The sequence below is a fragment of the Vicugna pacos genome, chromosome 6 (assembly GCF_048564905.1).
Source record: "Vicugna pacos chromosome 6, VicPac4, whole genome shotgun sequence".
Taxonomy (NCBI): domain Eukaryota; kingdom Metazoa; phylum Chordata; class Mammalia; order Artiodactyla; family Camelidae; genus Vicugna; species Vicugna pacos.
Window position 1 is genome coordinate 8,244,334 of NC_132992.1, and position 17,830 is coordinate 8,262,163.

At 36.2% G+C, this 17,830-nt stretch overlaps 1 protein-coding gene across 10 annotated transcripts in view; it reads left to right on the forward strand.

Annotated features, from left to right (window-relative positions):
- ICE2 (interactor of little elongation complex ELL subunit 2) overlaps window positions 1-16,670 on the forward strand; it is a 60,747-nt gene extending 44,077 nt beyond the window's left edge. For 7 of the 10 annotated variants that reach the window (XM_072962313.1, XM_072962308.1, XM_072962310.1 and 4 more), the window contains 5 exons: window positions 5,843-5,927; window positions 7,203-7,253; window positions 10,684-10,942; window positions 13,249-13,299; window positions 14,493-16,670. In XM_072962313.1, coding sequence (XP_072818414.1) covers window positions 5,843-5,927; window positions 7,203-7,253; window positions 10,684-10,942; window positions 13,249-13,299; window positions 14,493-14,615 — 569 coding nt within the window. In that variant the 3' untranslated portion in view covers window positions 14,616-16,670. The remainder of the gene's footprint in view (window positions 1-5,842; window positions 5,928-7,202; window positions 7,254-10,683; window positions 10,943-13,248; window positions 13,300-14,492) is intronic. The other 3 variants (XM_072962318.1, XM_072962312.1, XM_072962311.1) reach the window with 1 other exon arrangement.
- The last annotated feature ends 1,160 nt before the right edge of the window (window positions 16,671-17,830 follow it).

Here is a 17,830-nt window from a genome sequence, read left to right on the forward strand (position 1 = left end):
TTGACCCTTGAACAACACAGAGGTCAGGGGTGCCAACCCCCTGTGCAGTCTTCCTTTTGACTCTTCCTGTATGACTATATTTTCTTCTAGTTTACTAATGTTTTCTTTAGCTGTTCCTAATATACTATTTCATTCATTACCTGAGTCTTTAATTTCAGCTATTGTATTTTTTGGCTCCAGATTTTCCATTTGGTTCTTTTTTATACAGTATAGTCTTCTACAGAAATTCTTGATTGTGTCTGAAGTGTATTAGGCAAAATTATTTTGAAGTCTGTATCTAATACCCTTGTTACCTAGATCCCTTGTGGGTCTTTTCTGTTATTTTTTTGTGTATTAGTTTCATAGGGCTGCCATAAAAAGCACCACAAATTGGGTGGCTTAAAACAACAGAAACTTACTGTTTCACAGTTCTGGAGGCTAGAAATTGAGGTGAAGGTATCACAAGGCCATACTCCTTCTGAAACCTGTGAGAGGGAATCCTTTCTTGCCTCTTTTACCTTCCAGTGTTTTGCCAACAGTCGTTGGCATCCTTGTCTTATAGATGCATCACTCTCACCTCTGCCTCTGTCGTCACTTGCATCATTTTCCTTTCTCTCTTGTCTTCCTATAAGGACGCCATTCATATTGAGTTAAGGGTCCATCCTACTCAACTGTGATCTCATCATAACTAATTACATCGGCAACAGTCCTCTTTCCAAGGAAATTCACATTCTGAGTTAGTGGGATTAGAGCTCTGACATATGTTTGTATGGGGACACCATTCGTTCCACAACAGGTTGTTCTTTTTCAGTCCATGTTTTTTTTTATCGTATGCCAGAATCTTCCTTATCAAGGACTCGATATTATATATGAGAAATTATAGAGATAATGTGAGAGTTAAAATGTTTTCTTCCTCTAGACAGGATTACTTTTGACCACACTAGCAATCCTGGTTTGCTATAATCCAGTTACAGGGATTTAGGTGATTTGAAGCTTGACTTTGGACTGTAGAAAGGCCAGTTTACTTCCCACTTATTGCTGGACGTTGCCTTTCATGGTCTGACATTGCCAGTCTTTGGAAAAGCCTGCTTGCGAGGCTAGCTCTCTGCTGGTTTCTGGGAACTTGGATACTAAATGGTTTTCTACACTGATAATAGACTTCCCATAGCTGATAGGATGGCTCATTGTGCCTACACTGTTTGCAAACAATATGGCTCACTCTGAACACCTGCTTTCCTTCTGAGAGTCTGAAATTTTGGTGTGTGTTAGGCAGAGGGTGCCTACATAATGAGCCCCCAATAAAAACCCTGAGTACTGAGTCTCCAATAGGTTTCTCTGGTATTTAAAAAAAAATTGCTGGAGAAATTAAGTGCATCTTGTGTGACTCCAGTGGGAAAGGACTGCCTTAATAAAACATACGTAATATGAAATATACCATTTTAACCAATTCAGTGTATAATTTACTGTACATTTTTTAGTGTACAATTTAGTATTAAGTACATTTGCAGTGTTGTGCAGCCATTATCACTTTCCATTTCCAGAGCTTTTTCATCATCCCAAATAGAAACTCAGGAGAGTACTTTTGAAAATTGCACCTCATTTCCTCTGAACTTCACTCCACATTTCTTTTCTTTTTGCTGATTCTTCTTTTGCTTGTATCCTTTTGCAACAATAAATCTCATCCATGACTACAACTGTATGCTGAGGCTATGAGTCCTTTTAGAGAATCACCAAACCAGGGCCCCAACTTAGAACGTTAGTGTTTATCTACTTCGTAGACCCAGAACTCCAGTTTTTGTTTCTCTAATCCTAAGAGACTATTGAAAGCTCTGGTACATTTTTCAGTCTCTTGGTTGCTTTTTCCAGATTAACAGACACTCTTAATTAAGACAGAAGCAGCCCCAAGTGCCAGGCTCACATCTCTGCTTTTCTTTCTTCCTTGGGTTATTGTTTCCAAATATATTCCCAGTCCCTTTTTGAGTCACCACTAACAAATTGTGTGATTTAATTACTCATGATATTTATTGCCTTTGTCTCTTCTGTTTATTGATACATCCTAAGTGCCTAGAACAATATCTAGAACACAGAGGCACTCAGTGAGTATTTTTAGAATGAGCGAAGTTGGCTTGGATAATTGGTTGAAGGAACAGAAAAGGCAAGCAGAAGGGAAATGACAGAAAACAAACCACTGAATCTATATATGTTATTCTTTTTACAATGGGATACAAGAAGAAAATACTCTCATTTAATTTTTCTCTAAAAAAATTAAACATTTCTGGTATTAATTATGTGTATCGACAGGTGGTCCTCTCTCTCGAATGTTGTCATGGAGTCCTGTGACATGTAAAATGGAAAGTGTTCTCCTTGTCTTCACATTGCACATGGCCAGGGAGACATTGCGCTCAGTCTGTTCCATGTGAATGGCCACCCCTAGAGCTGTGCTGTATAGCATCCTCAGGGATATTTTATGTATGATTTTGTTGCCAAAAATGAAAGGTGTTGCTTATTTAAAACAAAATCAAAAAACCTGATGTATCTGTGTACTCTTACGGCTTAGAACCAAATTTGAAAATACTTTTCTTTTAGAATCTCCCAAAGAGCCTCTAGGATAGGAGTGCAGCCCCTACCTTAAGTTCATATAAAAAATTGACTAACACCAGGGAGGGTGGACATTCATTAGTAGAATTTCAGCAAAAACTTTTGGGTAATTGGTGTGTGGTGTCATGGTTGAGCAACCCTCGCAATGAGGCATTTGTTCCATTTGGATCTGTGTATCATTGCGGGTACCTTTTTTTAGCTATGACAGCCTTTAAAACCTATAGCAAAGTGAACTGAACTTTAAATCCATCCTTCAAATAGTTGTATCACACAGAATTAAAACTAGATTTATCAAAACAACAAAGCATAATTAATCATATTGCGTATTATTTTATTCTTTCCAAACGTTTTTGTAATTTTAATTGCTGTTAACAGCTTTTAATGTGTGTTGACTGCTGCTCTAAATAAAAGAAAAAAATAAAGCTCAGAATGATTAAGTAACTTACTGATAGACACAGAGTTCATCAGTGTCAGAATCAGAATTTAGTGACAGTTTTGAAATTTTTCTAACTTGGTGTAAACCTAAAAAGGGCTAGGGAAGAATTGGTTGGGGTAGAGGGGAGGAGAGGATGTTAAATATAACAAAAGTGAAGTACAGTGTGTATAACAAAAGTGAAGTACAGTGTGTATAACAAGGTTAATCAGTGTGACTTAAGACAAATGATTTATTGTGTCTCAGAAGTTGGGATCTTAAAATCCTAACCAGAAGATTTCGAGGTGCCCCTCTCCTCTTTGCCATGCACTCAGGCACCGTGGTCCTTTCTCAGTTGTGGCGTGAGTTTTCCTTACTCATTTCTTGCTAGCCACTCCTCCGTGTAACTTAAGCACTTCTTGTCAGTTTGCCCTCCCTAGCCCTATGATTTCAATATTTCAAAGAATTTAAGACAGTTTCTTCCCAGAAATCAAAGTTGGGGACAAAGTTGCATTAGATCTTTTGGCGATAACTGGGAGGGTAAACTTTACATGTGTGATTGAGATTCAGATATAGCATATCTCATGGGACACAAGTAATAGAAGATCTCAGTTACTTAACTGAAGAGCATATTGGTTTATAGGTCTCTGGTCCAGCGATTCTTAAACTTGATTGTGTATCAGAATCACTGAAGAGATAAGTGTCTCAAGCACACGTATGACTCACTTGAGGTCCACAGGTCAGAATGCTCCAATATTGAGAGAATTAGAAGCTCCTTGAGGAGGTGGGGCCTCACAGCACTTAGTATGATGTTCTGTGTGTATTTCTGACTGCCTGTATCTGATGTACACTATAACACATACTTTTTGTTGAGATTGCTTTAAAAAGATAAGAACTGTTAGTTTCCTCAAAAGCATATTTAGTGAATGTCTAAAAATGTTTTATTCTACTTAATATTCCCTTTCTACAGTTATTAAACCATTAAAATGTGTCTTTGTTATTAGAAACGTCACTGTATAATGAGTGTTAGAAATGCAGAGGTGAAACTAAAACTTGGCACAGGAAATAATAAGTAGGTGTGGGAAAAATAGATTGTTGTTTTAGAAGAAAAGTGTCTGGTAAAAATGTTTCTAATTCTTTTTTACAAGCACAAAGCAAATGAAAGGGGTCCTACATATGAAAATATGATATTAAATTATGTGCGTTTTCTTTTGTTGCACAAGGACTGATGTCAGCTTTCCAGGTCACATGTTCTGATAAATAAATGACAGATAAATATAATTAACATTGCTGTATGTTATATCTGAAAGCTGTTAAGGGAATAAATTCTAAGAGTTCTCATCAAAAAAAATGATAGAATCTAAAGAAAATTAAAATTTAAATGATGTTATTTTCAGCATTGGTGAGTATGACACTCTTATGCTAGTGATGTTTTTAACTATATTACTATAGCATAGTTTTTATATTGACATGATTATATAACATGTGACCAAGGACTATCTTTTATATTACTTTCTTGAAACATTTTGGCCTCAATGTTGTGTCTCAACCAGTTTTGTTGTAGAATATACATACTACTTTTTAAATGGAATTGTAATCTTGGTAATTGACTGTTGTGTTTTTTGGAATTCTAGAATTAGGTCATGTTTGTGAGAAAGTAAGACTTGTAACAAACTCCTTTGATTTTTTTTTTTAAACTGTAGGAAATCTTATGATGTGCTTTAATTAAAAACCAAGCCAGATTTTTTTTACGGTTTATTGAGACATAGTTAACTAATAAAATTGTAAGATATTTAAAGTGTGCATTATGATTTGATATACATATGTATTGTAAAAGGATTCCTCCCATTTAGGTAAATTAACACGTCCATCACCTCATGTATTTTTTTTTTCTTTCTTTTTTTGATGAGAATATTTAAGTTCTACTCCCCTATCATATTTCAGTTATGCAGGACAGTATTATTAACTATAGTCACCATGTTACACATTAGATCCTCAGACCTTATTCATCCTTTTAGCTGAAAGTTTATACTCTTTAGCCCCCGAACCCCTGCGAGCCACTTTTCTCCTGTGTTTCTGTAAGTTTGACTTTTTTCCCCCAGATTCCTCATAAGTGACTCCATGCAGTATTTCTGTCTCTCTCTCTCTGACTTATTTCACTTAGCATAATGCCCTAAAGGTCCATTGGGTTGTTGCAAATAGCAGGATTTCCTTTTTTCCTTATAGGTGAATAATATTCCATTGTGTGTGTGTGTGTGTGTGTGTGTGTGTGTGTGTATGTATCACATCTTTATTCAGACATCCATTGATGGGCATTAGGTTATTTCCATATCTTGGCTACAGTGAATGATTAAGCCAGATTTTTATAATCTAATTTCTATCTTTAAGTCTGTTTTAGGAATTTGCAGCACATGGCCTAACTATAAATTTGACTTTACCCACTTGCTTTAATAATAGGTACATATTTCTCTAAAATTTTAATTTCCATAGAAATGCAACTTTAATAAGAATTAGAACAACCCCTCTTTTAACAGTTGTTATTCTTAAATTATGGGTTAGAGATGATTTTTTGGGTGTGGATTCTGTAAACTTTTCTAGATTCAGTGAATATTTTGGAAGTAATACATATTTCTTTTATAAGTTATTTTAATGTTATTTTATGACTTTTATGTTATTTTAAAATATAACTTTACTTAATAAACTTAATAAAATGTGAATTTTGTCTCTTTTTAGAATATAAAGTCCCTTTATAGTTATTACAGTTTTGTAAAAATATTTTTAAAGAGACTAGATAACTTGTTTTTTTGTTTTTTAAACACCATAGTTCTTTTTGAGTTTGATATTTTATTTTAGGACATATTGATGCATTTACTTCAAAGCTTTTCCTGCTAGAAGAAATTACCTCAGAAGAATTGAAAGAAAAACTTTCAGCACTCAAGTAAGAAACTTTACTTTGTAGTGGAAATTTTAAAACTTGATAGTATGATCACTAATTTTCATTTATCTCTAAATATATTGGTTAAGTTTAAATTATTTATTTTCAAGACTTTTAATCCTGTTGTACACTTCCCCTGACCCCATTTGTGATCCATTTCACATTAATCTTTTCTCTCTCCCAAGAAAATATACTAGTGGCACCAGTATTTAAGACAAGATTGGGTGTGTTCAGGGTGGTATGGCTGTAGACTGGCACCAGTATTTCTACTTAATACAAAGGAGGCTAGAAGAATATGATAGCCTACATCTTGGAGGTGTAAGGAAGCATACATCTCAGCCCTTTTTAGGGATGAGAAGATAGGACAGTCAGACTGTTAGCTCTCAGGACTGACATCATGACTTTTAAAAATCCGCCCTTCTACCAAGCATTACTGTACATCAGATTGAGATGAATTTAATTTGCATCTCACAGCTTTCCAGGAAGGACTGGTGTTAGTTTTATCTCTATTTTATGTATGAGGAAACTGGGACTGAGACTGACTTTCCCCAGAGCATGCAGCTGATCTGGAGTGACAACCTTGGTAGTTAATATGTTTGTTCTACCACTGAGGGTGGGAAGTTGTTCTGACTTTTATTAGTTGCGTAGTTCCACCTTTGGGGCTTGTCACAGTGTTTGAAGGATCTGGCTTCAAACTTGAATTCTCTGCTTATACTTAAACATCTGCTTCATTATAAGAACTGCTTCTTTTGAGGGGTAGCTTTTTATTTATTTATGTGAATAGGAAAGCTTTTCCATACATTGCTCACTGCCTGCCCTACATCCACCAGTGAAAACCATTTTTAAATAAATAATAAAGGCAATGAGTTTAGGTCTAGAAAAGATACTAAATCAGTATGTTATATTTCATTTCCCTTTATTCATTTAAAGTACCTTTCAGTTTCTTTGGAGTTCACCACTACCATCTTTAAAAGGCAAACTCTTCTGCAGATTAGTTCTGCTGAAGATTTCTAAACATTTTAAAACTAATTATCTCTTTACAACTGCTGTACTCCCACAAACCAAATACTTTATGATTTTGAAGACAAATTAAAAAATGGCAAAAATTAGGCAAATACTGTAATTGAATCAAATTATAAATAAATATTGTTATTCTGGGTTTTACATATTTTATCTGTTGTTTTCTTTTGTTACTGAGGACATTTCATGAGGAGGCATAATTATTAAGAGTAAGTTATTTTGTCACTTAAGTTTACATGAATTTCTTCTGTTTAATAGGATTTCAAGTTTATTTAACATCCTCCAACACATTCTAAGGAAACTAAGTAGGTAAGTATTTTTTGGACATTTTGCGTTGATCTGTCTCATTTTCTTAAATGTTGTTAGCAATAAGTAGGAAATAACCTAGAATACAAGATTTATTCTATTGTGTCGGAGTTGAAATTGTGAAAATATAAATAAGGTAATATAATAGTATTTGGCTTTAATGAGCTTGCAGTTACCTTTTTCTATAAGGTTATTGTAATGGTTTTCTATTGCCACTGTAACAAATTACCACAAACTTAGTAGCTTAAAAAGGAGGTCAATATCTGCAGTCAGTTTTCACTGATCTAAACTTGTGTCAGCAGAGCTGGCTTCTCCTGGAAGCTCTGAGGGAATAATCGTTTCTGTTTATTGATTTTCAGTTTTAGTGGCTACCTATATTTCTATTCTTTTTCAATTGAAAGGCAGTTGGTGTACAGTATTATGTTAGTTTCAGGTGTACTGCATAATGATTTGACATTTGCATACATCATGAAATGATCACAGTAAGTCAGTAACCATCTGTCCCCATACAAAGTTACAACAATATTATTAATCATATTATTTATGCTGTATATTACATCCTTGTGGCTTATGAATTTTAAAACTGGAGGTTTGTACCTCTTAAATCCCCTTTGCCTATTTCTCCCCCACACACCACCCTCCAGTAGCAACTACCTTTTTGTTTTCTGTTTCTGTAAGTCTGTTTTTGTTTTGTTTGTTTTGTTTTCAGATTCTACATACAAGTGAGGTCATATGATATTTGTCTAAATACCCTTTAGATCCATCTATATTGTTGCAAATAGCAAGATTTCACTTTTTATCACTGAGTAATATTCCATAATATATGTATATCACATCTTCTTTATCCATTTATCTATCAGTGGACACTTACCTTGCTTCCATCTTGGTTATTGTAAATAATACTGTGGTGAACATTGGTGTGCATTTATCTTTTTGAATGAGTGTTTTTGTACTCTTCAGATAAATACCCAGGAATGGAATTGTTGGATGATATAACAGTTCTATTTTAAATTTTTTGAGGAAAATCCATGCTGTTTGCCATAGTGACTGCACCTATTTATAATCCCACCAACAGTACCCATGGGTTCCCTTTTCTTCATATCCTCCCCAGCACTTGTTATTTATTGTCTTTTTGATGATAGCCGTTCTGACAGGTGTGAAGTGGTATCTTATTGTGGTTTTGATTTGAATTTCCCTGATGATTAGTGATGCTGGGCATCTGTATATTTTCTTTGGAAAACTACCTGTATTTCTTGACCTGTGGCCCTCTACTCCATCTTCGGAGTACATCGCTTACATCTCTGCTTTCATTATCACATCGCATCTTTAATTGCATTTGCAAAGCTTTGAAGGGTAACATTCATGAGTTTTGGAGACCGGATGTGGACGTCCTTGGGGAACATTATTCAGCCCTTCCATAGTTATATTGTTTACATTATTGGGATAAGGAAGTATCATAGAGGTAGTCATCAAGAGCCATTAGGTCCATAGAAAACCTTAGAATATAGATTCTCCACCTGATCATTTATTAAACCATTTCATTATGTGAACTAGCGTGTTCCTTCTATTATACCCTTAACAAAAGGTAAACTAAAAAACAATTCAAGAGTTTGAACTAAAAGTCAAAAATCTCCAAGCTTTAACTCTCCAGCTTAACTTATTGTACAACTAGATAGATTCCTTAATTTATGAAATGATGGTGTTGAGTTAAGTAATTTCCTAGGTACTTTTCACTTCTGAGATTCTGTGAGTCTGGAGCAGGATTTTTACTTGATATATTTGATTCTTCATGTGAAGTACAGTGCTTAAACATGAAATTCGCCAGGTTCTTTTTAACATTTTATTATCATTATCTTAGTTTTCTACTGCAGCTGTAACAAATTGCCACAAAATTAATGTAAAACAACACGAGTTTATTAACTTGTAGTTCTGTGAGTCATGAGCCGAACAGGTCTTTTTGGGCTAGAATCAAGGTGTGATTTTTCTGCCTTCTTTTCTGTAGGCTCTGGGTGTGGTCTGTTTACTTGACTTTTGTATACTTGGAGGCCACTTGCATTCCTTGGCTTTTGGCCCTCTTCCTTTTCTCCCTCTTCCGAGTTTCAGAAGCAAGTTGAGTCCTCGTTACGTCACATCACTCTCACCTCTCTCACAGTCACATCTCCCTCTGAGGCTCATTCTTCACATATTGTCTCTGTAAAACAAAGCTTTTTTCATTTTTACTGAAGGTAGTTATAATGTTTCCACTGATAAAAACTCAATCTTTGAAATGTTACTTCTTCCTACTGTCAAATTAATTATTATTCATTTCCTTATATGGAAATATGAAAGTAATTGGGGGAAAATGATAAGAATAATTCTCTGAGCCTCTTTTGTGAACACCTGTTACTCTTCTGTTTGAATAAATGAATGAAAATGTAACTTACCAGGTTTGAGGAAGAATCCCTGTAAGTATGACTAGTCCTTAATTTTAATGATACTTTGGGGAAAGGACTGATGTTCTCCTCAGCACCTTTGAGCGAAACAAGTATGAAATCCCAGAAAAGCACAGTATGTTATATCCTTTTACCTCTCTGTGTTAATACACTGAATTCCTTAAAGCTTTCTAAAGAGAAAGGGAAAATGTAGATCTGATGTTTGACAGAACTGATTATTGTGTCAGTAGGGGATCATAATTAACAGTATAGCTGTGGTTTTTGGCTGCCAAGGTTTACGTCCAAGTCCTGCACTCAGAACTTTGGGCAAATTACTTAGCATCTGTGATGTCTGTTTATCTCTGATACGGGGCTAATAATTAATATTACGCCTTGAAGTTTTGTTGTAGAGGATTTAGTGACAGAATGGATATAAGCAGTACAGCAGTCATTAGCTCGCAATGAGCGCTCAGTATCTATTAACTGGTGTGGTTTCTCTTACTCTGACAGCCCCTTTTGTTGTGCTGTGACTGTTCCATCGACTGTTTCTGTCGCTTTATTTAAACTTCTCAGTGCAGTGAATCTGTCACATGCACTTTTCTATCTCTATTCACCTAGTAGTAGATGCAAAGTAGATACAGTGTTATAATCAGTTTAAATGCTGTGGCTAGGAGTGGTATGTGTATGTCCTCATAAAATGCTTTTCGGTATGTGTTGTCCCTGGATGAGAGACGTAGGCAGACTATTTGTTTCCCATTAAGTTACTGAACACTTAGAAACTGACATAACAGTGGGAGGAAAATAATTGCAGATCCTGAACTTTGGAAAAAATTAAAATTAGTTGCTGAAAAGCATTAAAATAGTTTAAAAGACTCTTATTTTACTTGGTCATAAAAGTATTTTTAGGAGTGGTGTCACATTCCTATAATTGTTTTCAATTTTACCGATAGATCATGATTAAGAAAGTGTTACTGAAACTGACACAGGGACCCATTGAGTTGAGTTTCATTGTGTGGATTTAGTTTGCAGGAGGGTTCCTACTTGTTGTCTCATGCAGCAGAAGATTCTTCACTCCTGATCTACAAGACCTCTGATGGAAAAGTTACTAGGACAACATACAATTTGCATAAAACACATTGCGGCCTTCCTGGTGTACCTTCCAGTCTCTCAGTGCCCTGGGTCCCCTTAGATCCCAGCCTCCTACTGCCATATCATATCCATCATGGAAGAATACCTTGTACTTTTCCGCCTAAATCACCAGGTCCCACAACACAACAAAAGGTAAGACTTTTTTGAAATTACATGTTCCACTGTTTATTATTAATCTGTTTCACTGACTGTACAGTATCTCAGCCTGATGTCCACATTTGCCATGTCAATCACAGTGCCATTCTGAAAGCTGTATCTTTAGGAAGGATAGATGAAGTTATATGCTTTGCTGAGCCCAGTCATCGTGTCAGTGAAACTGTATTTTGGTCAGGTTTATAAGTAAGTCAACTGAAGAAAATCCTGTTAGCTTGCCCGGTGAGGGCATGGAGAAGGCAACCACATAGTTAAATCCCTGTGTTCCTATGAAAAGCGGAGTTTTGCAGTTTTTTGCAATTTTTATTTATGTATACTGTATACTGTTTCATTTCATTAAATATTTGAGGCAATTTGCAGAATAATACCTACAATAAAATTATGATGGTACAGTTAAAAATTGATAAGTAGGATATGGAAAAATATAAAAACAAGTACTAGTAATTAGTGAATGCAGTGCCTTATTAAAAGTACAATAAAATGTTAAGGACTAGATTGTGTCTTGCTAAGTATTTTATAACTCAGTATTTTAGTTATAATTAGTATTGTTTTCTTTACGGAATCTTTCCCAGAATACCAGTTGAATGATATTTCTCTATCTGAAACTTCTTTTAAAGCCACAGCTGGAGATGCTCTTTACCATGCCACTCGTTCTTTACATCATATAAGAAGTTCCAGTTTGGGTTTAGTTAAAGGAAAAGTTTTATTCTCTACAGATGAATCTGGGTGTTCAGTAAACAGTAACACAGTGTATTTTCCTTCCCCGCTGCAAAAAATTACGGTCTGAGTCTAGACCCTTCTTAATATGTTTGCCCCCAGAACATGTACCATTTGTATATCCGGTGGATAGTTTCTGTTCTTTTTTTTCTTTCTGTGTTACATTAAATTAATCTAAATGTCCTCAAGTCCTTTTGAGAAATAGCTGGAAAGCAAATAATAAGGATGTTTCTATAATTTACGGTGGTTTCATAGTTCACAGGAGTTATTTGTACTTTTCACTTCTCTGCCCTCATGTTGTTATTGGGAGGACCTCTTTAGAACTGACAACTTCTTTCATGTTCTCAGTTAACTTTGGCCAGGAAAACATATAAATGTGTTTAACCAATTGGGGCAAATGAAAGAATGGAGAGAGTAAGTTATTTTATAACCTCCAAAGACAACAATTTCTTGAGTTAAAAATAATAATTGAAAACTATTTTTGAAGTATTTATGTTATTTCTGGGAGAATGATTTCCTTTTAATTTAGCAGCTCTGACTATGGTTTCACCTATAACATTTAATGCTATATGAGACTGGCTTTTTCCTTTTTAGTGAAAATGAGCTATTTAATATCTTGACACAATTCCGTATGTTCAGGGTTTAGCCACATAAAGTTAAACAACTTAATTATGTATACACTGAGCATTTGTTGATTTCTGATTTTTAAGATGCCTCATGCATTCACTCCAGGGACAAATACTTGGTGAGATTATCTGGGACCAGGTTGTTGTACAGCCTAGCGTTAGGTCCAGTAGAACACCAGATAACCAGTGAATAGTTTAATGTTTTACCAAGTCCGTCGTAAGTTTTTGGTTATCTCTTACATACCTTCCCACAGTCTAGCTCTGCATTTGGTGGAAATACCCCATCTTTCTCCCATACTTCTTCCTAGCAAGGCCTTAGGAATGGGACCTTCTAGTCCAACCAGGCTAAACACAGATAAGGATTCCAGCTTTAGCAGCAAAGGAAAAGACCACAGCTTTAGGAACTCTGAGAAAGTAAGATATTTGAAACAGAAATCATCTACGTACTTCCTGATCTAAAAACTCATGTAACAGGGGTCTCTGCCTCTAACACAATTCCTTAGTCCCTAGTCTACTGAACTCAGACCTCGTCCTTGTCCAGTGCCTCAGGCGCTGACCCTGAGGGATTCCCCAGTATGGCCTGTGTCCGCCTCCTGCTCCGTCAAGCAGAGCGTAATGGGAGGACCCACCTGCTTCCTGCGCTGCTCCTGACTTCTTCCCACTCGAGCCCTCCTGCAGTGGCCCTGTGTCTGTCTGTTTTCTCCTTCCACAGCTTCTGTAATCAACGTGGATTACACATACACACCCATGTGCGCACACATACACACCCATGTGCGCACACACACATGATCTCTCAGTGAAAGGGTCAGAATGCTTGCTTTCTTCAACAATATAGTAGATACAATTAGTGTGATCAGTATACTTTTATAGTAAATACCAACTGAGTTGGGAGGGATAAGATAATCTAAAAATCACAACAGTTTTCCAATCTGTCGGTTACAGAACTTCATCAGATTCAGGCAGACAAACTGGCAGACTCAAATCCCAACTCAGGTTTGTCTTTTTCAGTCATCTAAGTGTGCACCAAGAAATGCCTCTAAAGAGACAAGAGATTAGGTGAGGGAAGCTGAAGTCTGATTCATTCTTAGTGAGCCAGTGGCCCCTTGGAGCTACTTGGTAATACTTCTGTTGTATAAGGAACATGAGAAATGAATATGGTTGGAATTACAGTAGAATCTTGCTTCCAGGTCTGGAGTGCACTGGACAAGGTGTGAAGGAATGGAAAGGGTGCAAGGTCACTAGAGAAGATAGAAGCAGTTATGGACAGGTTCCAGGGAAATGGTTTCAGGCTGTACAGCGTTGGTCCTTCTCCGCAAAGCCTAGCTTTTTCCATTACCCCATTTAAAACTTCATGCTCTCTCAGTGGCCAAGGGATGACAGCATTTCCAGGACTACAATTAGCTAGGGATTACGTCCTAAGAATATACTCTTTCTTCCCTGGACTGTGTGAGCTGAAAAGCGGGAGGGAGCAGCAGCTTGTGCTGAGAAAGAGTAGATGTTAAGGTAGAACCAGCACCCCGACAGTTTCTTCCTTCTTCGTCCTCCTTCCTCTTTTCCATCCTCCGTGGTCTCCTTCAATTTTCTCTTCTCCCTTTTCTTTATTTTTTTCTTGCTCTTCTCTTTCAGCTCCTCAATTTTCCTTTCAAATTGAGTTCTTTTCTTTTCCCTTCCTTTCACATTTGTTCTTTTTTTCCTTCTTCTCTTTTGGACTCTTCTGTTTTACTTACTCTTTATCTCTTTCTCCATTTTTAATTTCCTCTCCCTCTTTACCACCCCTGACCTACTTCTTGTATTTCCTTCCTCTCCCTTCCTGTTTTTCATTTCTCTTTTCTCCTCCTCTTCAGCTTGATTTTTCTAAGCACATTGCTCAAAAGGCCTGTCATTCCCTCATTTTCTCATTTAGCATTTCAGACTCTTCCAAATTTAACAATGAAGAGTGGTTTTCCTCTTTACTGCTCTCCATCGACTCTGATTTATCCCTTTCCCTGACTGTTGTTTGGAAATTTAATACTTTAAAACTGTGTCAGATTAAAGCTTACTTAGAAGCAACAAAGTGACTAGAGGTTAAAAATGTATAAAGGGCCATTTGCAAGTTAATTAGTCCATGTGTAAATAATACAGAGTTGACTGTATTAAGGTATGTTGTAAACATGTTATGCCATCCTGTTCTTTGCTTCATCTCTTAGATTGGTGGAACAAGAATGCCTACCCGCAGCCGCAGGAATTCAGTTTCCATGGAAACCAAAAGCCTGCCTGCTCAGCAAGTTGAAAATGAAGGAGTGGCTCCAAGTAAAAGAAAAATAACTTAAGCCCTGGAAAATGAAGAAAAGCCAGTTATAACCATAGAAAACAAAGCAAAGCCAGTTATAACAGTGTTCAGTTTAGAAGAGTTTGAGGGGCAAAGAGAACATTTTTCTTTTAGTGTCCTTGGGAGTTCTTAGAGTGCCTTGAAAAAACATGTTGGCGATGTGAAGCAGTATTCCACCCGAAACAGAATGTTGTGCTCTTAATACCTGACGTTCGATGAGATTCTAGATACGTTTTAACATTATCATGGCAGGGAAGTACAGAGAAGGAAATATTTTTATAGTAGACCTTTTCCAAAAATTGTAAATAGGAAAATAATTTGCTTTTTTAAAGAGCAATATTTATCATTATATATTATGTTAATAATTTGAGTTGTATTGCCAGTCTGTTGAGATTGACTCGAAAGGTTAAATCTTACTGCTGTCAGAGATAATTTTGAGTTACGTAAACCTTATTTCTGACCCATTATGACAGTTTTTATATACTACTTTAAAATGATGATTGTTGCAGGTTAATGAAGTTAGTACCTTTAAAATTTTGGTGAAATGCCATTGCAGAATCCAAAAATAAAAAATCCTCTGCCTCTGAAAATATACAAGTAAGTTAATGCTTTTTTTGTTGGGCAACCATCAGTTTGTTTAAAAAAAAAAAACTTTTGTGGTTGAACAGGTTTGTTGAGGAATGCCTCTGTCTCTTGTCACAAATCCAGGCTGAGTGTTGAAATACATTACTAAAAGCAAAGAGCTGAGTATATCTTCTCAACGTATCTCATGTTTCAACTGGTAAGACTAATGTGTGGTAAAACAGATGCTGTGTTTTTCTCATCTGCAAAGATTCAATTCAATTATTGTGGATAATTTAAATTTTTCAGGACCATGGAGGTGAATTTGGAAAAGGGCATGATCAATTAATGTTATTGGAGCAAATTTGGACTTAAGAAGGGATGGACTTAATTGTTTAATTCCTCTTTAATGTGCACCGAATACGTGCATCATTTGTAAAATACAAACTTTGTAATCCAAGGCGGTATTTGCTTTGTTTTTGGAATTTTTTATGCATTTTTATATTAATATAAGAAATTAGTCCTCGAAACTTTCTCAACTATTATAAGAAACTAGTAAGTATTTTTTTACTACCGAGTTTTGTTTTGATTTTCTTGGTTGTTTATAAAATATTTTTTTAATTAATGAGTAATTATTGTAAAATCTTTAAATTTATTTTAATATATAATTTCCTCATCCTTTCATTCCCTTTTTAAAATATTGAGCTTTGTTTTCAGTGGACTTGATGGTTTGTGCTTTTTTTTTTTATGTAATTTTGTCACATACCCACATTTCCCAGAAATATTTCAGTTGTGAATCACTTGGCAGTGAAGCAAGGGAGATGCAGGGATTCCCTTGGAATTTGCTCTTTTAAAAAAGGTAGACAATGATTGCTTCAGACTTCTGAATACTGGAGAGACTTGGCTTTCATTTTTTTACTGTTCCTTTTTAGTAAAATGTGATCTTGCAAGTGGTTGTTTTGAAATTACCTTAGCCATCTATTTGAGAAACCCTGATAATATATATAAAGCCAGTCTTAGTTTTCTACTTGTGCTGAATCAAGCTTCTTTTTTTCTAATGTATATTGGATCTTGTGTTCTTTTTCTTAATTTTTAGTATTGAAAATGTATAAACAATAAAATAGCGTTGACAGTATGAGCAAATATTTAAAAAAAAACAAAAAGCAGACCCAGTGTTGGCAAGGGTATGATGAGCCTGGGCCACTTACACCTCTGTGGTGAAGGTATAAATATTTCATTCAGTAAATGTTTGAGTGCATCTGTGTGCTATGTAATCTAAAGCAGGTCCCCACAGTTACTCATAACATTCTTTTTTCACATATCACAGTATTTGTTCATTTGACTTACTGTTTTCTCGAATAGACTACAAGCTGTACAAGGATAATATATATTTGTTTTGTTTTGTTTTGTTCACTGTAACAAACACCTAAGACAATGTCTGTTGTGTAGTTGCTTACTGATAAAAGTTGGATGTACGAATAAATGAATGTTTAGATATCGAGGATAGATTTTTTCCCTAGGAGCTTACGTTCTAGTGGAAGGCACAATAGTGATCTATGTGATAAGTAATAAAGTAATAAAGTAATATAAGAAGGTCATCTAACCTGGACTTGATAATTAAGGAACGGTTTCTGAGATAAACCTTGCAATGAGTCTTTGAAAAATGAGTAAGTGCAATAAGGAGAGAATGAAAGATCTTCCACGCAGAAAGAAAGCAGCATGTGCAAAGGTGAAAGATGGCCAGACTGTAGGCTGTGAACATGGGAGATGACAGAAGAAGCTGTAGGAAAGGGGCACATGTGCCATGCTGTAGCGTTTGAATTTTGTCCTGAGCAATGTAGGAAACAGTATTGAATTTTAGTAAAAATAAATAACATGATCAGGTATTTTTTTTTTTAACCTTCTTGGCATTAGTCCAGACAATGGAATGGAGCTGGGAAAAGACTGTAAGGAAGGAGAAAAGTTGGAAAGCTGTGTTGTAGTAACTGAGAAATGGTAAAGGCCCTGAGTTAGAACAGTAAGAGTAGGGATGGGCTCAGGTGATAGGAGAAAAGAAAGGTAACTTGGTGATACAGTTGTTAGGGAGAGTCATATATGGCTTCCAGGTTTCTCATTTGGGATACCAGGTAAGTAACAGTGTTACTTAGTGAGAAGGTATGAGGAGGGGTGCAATTACAGGGGAAGAGAGCTCACTTACAATGTTCATTTTCTTTCACCGTTTCCCTTCCTTGCATTCTGGGTCCGGGTGTGCTCTTATTGCTGAATAATAAATTACCCCAAAACTTAGCTAGTTACATTAAACCACAAATAATTATTATCTCAGAGTTTCTGTGGGTCAGGAGTCTGGAGGCAGCTTAACTGGGTGCCCCTGGCTCAAGGTCTCTCATAAAGTTGCACTCAAGCTGTCGACTGGGACTGCAGTCATCTGAAGGCTTGTCTGGGGCTAGAGCATCTGCTTCCAAGAAAGCTCACTCGTGGTGGTGGTGGTGGTGGTGGAAGCCCTCAGTCTCTCACTGATTGTTAGCAGGAAGCCTCATCCTCACCACGTGTACCTCTCCGTAGGTCTGCTTGAGTGTCCTCGTGACATAGCAGCTGGCTTACCCTAGAGTGAGCGATCCATGGGAGAGCAAGGAGGAAGCCCCAGTGTCTCGTGGC